The sequence below is a fragment of the Octopus bimaculoides genome, chromosome 20 (genome assembly GCF_001194135.2).
Source record: "Octopus bimaculoides isolate UCB-OBI-ISO-001 chromosome 20, ASM119413v2, whole genome shotgun sequence".
Taxonomy (NCBI): Eukaryota; Metazoa; Mollusca; class Cephalopoda; order Octopoda; family Octopodidae; genus Octopus; species Octopus bimaculoides.
The window spans coordinates 44003719-44008678 of record NC_069000.1 but is presented as its reverse complement, the minus strand read 5'-3'; the positions used below and the strand labels follow the sequence as shown (position 1 = coordinate 44008678).

At 37.5% G+C, this 4960-nt stretch overlaps 1 protein-coding gene across 1 annotated transcript in view; it reads right to left on the bottom strand.

Moving 5' to 3' along the window:
* The window catches only part of LOC106870046 (low-density lipoprotein receptor-related protein 5), a 31950-nt gene extending 29349 nt beyond the window's left edge, over nucleotides 1-2601 (bottom strand). The window contains exons 1-3 of the mRNA XM_052974981.1: nucleotides 2547-2601; nucleotides 1539-1675; nucleotides 463-555 (exon numbers count right to left, since the gene is read on the bottom strand). Coding sequence (XP_052830941.1) covers nucleotides 463-555; nucleotides 1539-1675; nucleotides 2547-2601 — 285 coding nt within the window. The remainder of the gene's footprint in view (nucleotides 1-462; nucleotides 556-1538; nucleotides 1676-2546) is intronic.
* Between the last annotated feature and the right edge of the window lie 2359 nt (nucleotides 2602-4960).

The following is a 4960-nucleotide window of genomic DNA, read 5'->3' as shown; positions in this document are numbered from 1 at the left end:
CTCTCCTCCTCTTCCTCTCCTCCTCTTCCTCTCCTCTTCTTCCTCTCCTCCTCTTCCTCTCCTCCCCTTCCTATCCTCCTCTTCCTCCTCATTATTACCACCACCATTGCATCATGATGATGACAATCATCATCATCATCCTTATTGTTCATCAATGCTTATCCTCATTGCATGTCCACCTTTCATGCTGCTGCAGGTTTGGACAAACCGTCAAATACCTTATTGTTCAGCAAAGGATCACATCTCACCCATGCATTTCTTTACAAATTCAACATGGCTTCCATGGCTGGATGTACTTCCAAACAGCAACCACTTTACAGTTTGTACTAATGTGCAATCGTCACTGGTGCACAGTTTGTCATGGTGCCCACATTAGAGAGGTTCCCATGTCCTCAGCAACACTAGAGGAGAATAACAAAAAAATAAAAAACAACATGTAAGAAAGCAGGGGTCACTACTCACCCAAATCTGTCGTCGTTCACTGTCGGCTCCAATTAAGATTTTCTCGTTAAAATCACAGGCCAAATGAACTATATCTTTAGATAGGTGACTTTGCTGTTAATAAATACATATAAATTAGTTACAGTTCTATATTTAAGGAATTATGTACATTATTTACATTTGATGGATATTTGTCCTCATCTTGTTTGTTGTTAACACAAAGTTTCGGCTGATATACCCTCCAGCCTTCATCAGATGTCTTGGGGGAAATTTTGAACCTGGGTTCTCATTCCTAAGGTAGTTTTTGATGTTATTATTATTATTATTCAGGTCACTGCCTGGAATTGAACTCGGAATCTTGGGGTTAGTAGCCCGCACTCTTAACCACTACGCCATATGCCCACAGGCATATGGCATAAATAATGTAAATAATGTATAAATGGGTTACTTTATTATCATGCAGTTAACTTTTACTTGTTTCAGTCATTTGACTGTGGCCATGCTGGAGCACCACCTTTTAGTTGAGCAAATCGACCCCAGGACTTATTCTTTGTAAGCCTAGTACTTATTCTATTGGTTGCTTTTGCCAAAGTGTTAAGTTATGGAGACGTAAACACACCAACATCGGTTGTCAAGTGATGGTGTGGGAACAAACACACACACACACACACACACACACACAAATATATATATGTATATATATTTATATATATATATATATACGACGGGCTTCTTTTCAGTTTCCATCTACCAAATCCACTCACAAGGCTTTGGTCGGCCCAAAGCTATAGTAGAAGACACTCGACCAAAGTGCCACGCAATGGGACTGAACTTAGAACCATGTGGTTGGTAAGCCAGCTACTTACCACACAGCCATGCCTGTGCCTGTGTGTGTGTGTGTGTGTGTGTGTGTGTGTGAGTGTGTATGCATGTGTAAGTGTGGATAGATGGATAGATAGATAGAGAGAAAGAGAACTCGGGGGCAAGCAACATAGGGAAGACATGAATAAATCTAAAAATAAAGAAAGGTTGTTGTAGGTGGTGGTGGGTGTTGGTGTCAGGTGGAAAGAACTAGGAATGATCCTGTGACAACTTACTGGCCCTGTGTTATTTTTAATCCAAGAACTTGGCTCTCCATGGAAAAACAGCAAATGGGTCCGACCTTCGGCATTTTTCTGTATCCATGTGACGCTGACATTGTTGAAGATTGGAAACGGACTGTAGACAATGGCATCTGTAACACCAACAATGAAGGCAGAGATGTAGGATATACATACATACATACATACACACATGTATATAATATACACACATGCACTCATCCACACACACACTCACCCATACACATTAAGTTTTTGACATTTCTTTCGACATGTCAAACTGTTAATCCAGACACATTTTTTCCTCTCTCTCCATTTTCTTTCCTCACTCCTTTCTCTCGAACAGTGTAAGCTCAAAACATCAAGGACTTCTCCATTTTCCCCAAGCATCAAACTAATACATCTTGTTTGTTCTTCTCTCATCTGCCTTGTCTTTTGTTTTTTTTTGTACATTTGAACCACATATATTTACTATTTTACTATTTTACTATTTTACTTGTTTCAGTCTTTTGACTGTGGCCATGCTGGAGCACCGCCTTTAGTCGAGCAAATCGACCCCAGGACTTATTCTTTGGAAGCCTAGTACTTATTCTATTGGTCTCTTTTGCCGAACCGCTAAGTTACGGGGACATAAACACACCAGCATCGGTTGTCAAGCGATGTTGGGGGGACAAACACAGACACATATATATATATACATATACATATATACGACGGGCTTCTTTCAGTTTCCATCTACCAAATTCACTCACAAGGCTTTGGTCGGCCCGAGGCTATAGTAGAAGACACTTGCCCAAGATGCCACGCAGTGGGACTGAACCCGGTACCATGTGGTTGGTAAGCAAGCTACTTACCACACAGCCACTTCTATATAAGAAACCATAAGAAAATTATGTGTTTGTTTTAAATATTATTATTATTATTATTATTATTATTATTATTATTATTATTATTATTATTATCGTTGTTATTATTATCATTATTATTGTATAAAATGCATCTTACCAATGTAGAGTATATTGCAGACAGTAAGCACCAGTATCAGCCATGAGAGGGACATCGTTATCCAGGAATAATCTGAAATAAATGGCAATAAATTTCTGAAATCATTTAAAATATATTCACAGAAGCAACAACAGCAACAACAAAAACAATATTAGGAAGAAGAAATGAAGAGAGAGCTTTTATTAGGTCATCAGACTAACAAGAAACTGCAGCCAATTGTCCTGCAAACGCCACGCTGTTGACTGACAAAAAAAAAAAGAAAAAAGAGATTATGTAAGATAACATAGTTAAAAGCAATTTTCCCACAATTTTCCATGTCATGTGGATTTTTTTGTTCTTATTTTTTATTCCTTTTCTTCTTCCTCCTCCTCCTCCTCCTCCTCCTACTACTACTACTACTTCTGCTGCCCCCCATCACCATCACCATCACCATCACCATCACCATCACCATCACCATCACCATTTTCATCATAAATATGTGTTTTTCTTTCGGTTGTGTTTCCATTTCTTGCTGACTGCCTTCCCGACTCCTAGGGCAAAGACACGCCATGTATACATTGATTGGCCATTAAACTAAACACATCAGATCGTTCGTTTTGAACATCAAATAAAGTTATGTAAAAAAAAAGAAAAATATTAAAATACATGAGTTATAATCAGTCTCACATCGACAATGCTCTTCTCAATATGAATGACGTAGCATTTAAGACAATCATTTGCACTTCTTGTAGGAACTGTAAGCCAGGGATCATTCCCAAATAATTTCCAGTTCCCTTTTTTGATCAATCCAAGTGCTCCAACAATCATTGGTATTGTAACTGCCTTAAGATGCCACGTCTTTTCAATTTCAATCATCAAATTTTTATATTTTCTGAGTTTACCAAATTCTTTTGTCGAGATATCATGGCCACAGAGTACGTTCATGTCAATCACTAAACAGACTTCATTGTTTTGGTCTTTCACAACAATATCCGGTTTATTAGCTTTAATGGCCCGGTCTGTATGTACTGGAAAGTCCCTAAAAATCGTTACATTTTCTCCCTCAGTTACAGCCTCAGGGTGGTGCTTGTACCATTTGTCAGCAGTTCTGATATTATAATGCTGACATATTAACCAGTATAAATATTGTCCAACTCTGTCATGCCTTGATTTATACTCTATAGGTGCTAAAACTTTACAACCAGAAATTAGGTGGTCTGGTTTCAATCTCATCATTGTAGTATAGGTTCGTTTTGGGGGTCTTCTCCATTTTTTATCATTTTTATAACTGGCTTGGTAGTTCTGGGTCAGTTATCTATATATATATATTTTTTCCTTCTGCAGTGAGACAACACAAGACCTCATACCATTTGAACGGCCCTGAATAAACACCGGGAACTTGAGGAGATCAAACTGAAGGCACACTCGGCTTACGGTTCAGACTTAGCTCCCTTCGATAATTACTTGTTCAAATCCATGGTTTACTTTCTACATCGACCAAGAGAAGGTGGAAGCTTCAGTAAAGAAATTCTTTGACTTGAAGGACAAGAACGAGTAGCAGTTTGGGATCAGAGAACTGGCAGAAAGGTCTCTTCTTTGAATGCACGGCTGCTTTTATTGGAACTTGATGAACCAAGCAAACAAGTTACCAAAATACTGCAAAACTTTGGACTCAGCACAATTGACACACATGCTGCTTTCTTTGGACCATTCCTTTTCCTTCTCTCTGTACTTTTTCCTTTTTACCTTTTTCTGACAAAGAACCATGCTTCCAGTGTCACATTACTTTCTTTTTCGATCTGGAACTTTCTTCGAGTGCCAATCTAATATACTCATTGTGTATGTGCTTTTGACTGTTGTTGTTTTTGTTTATATCTTTCATCTGCTTACCCCATACATACATACATACATACATACATACATACATACATACATACATACATACATAACCGGTTCTTTCTCTATTGGCAAGAAATCCTGAAATAAACTGAATAATCACAAGCATTTGTACAAACAAAACTACCCTGTTGTTGATGTTGAAATTCCAATGAAGGAGCAGTGGAGCTAGGTTAGAAACCAGTTCTTTCTCTATTGGTAAGAAATCTTGAAATAAACTGAATAATGACACACACACAATTTTCTCTGTCATTTATTCTCTGTGTAAGTTGGACCTACTAATATAAATATATATTTATACATCAAAATTCATGATCTGAAAGTTTCCACCTTCCGCTTTCTCGCATTTTGCATGTAAACATATATACAGGTTTTGTTTTTTTATGTATTTAATATATTTGATGAGTCTAATTTGTTTATCTACATAAATGCCTCTCTCTCTCTCTCGCTCTCTCGTTTTTTCGTACATTCTCCCATATATATATATATATATGTATGCATACATACACAATATAAAAAATTGAAAGGAATCATATATA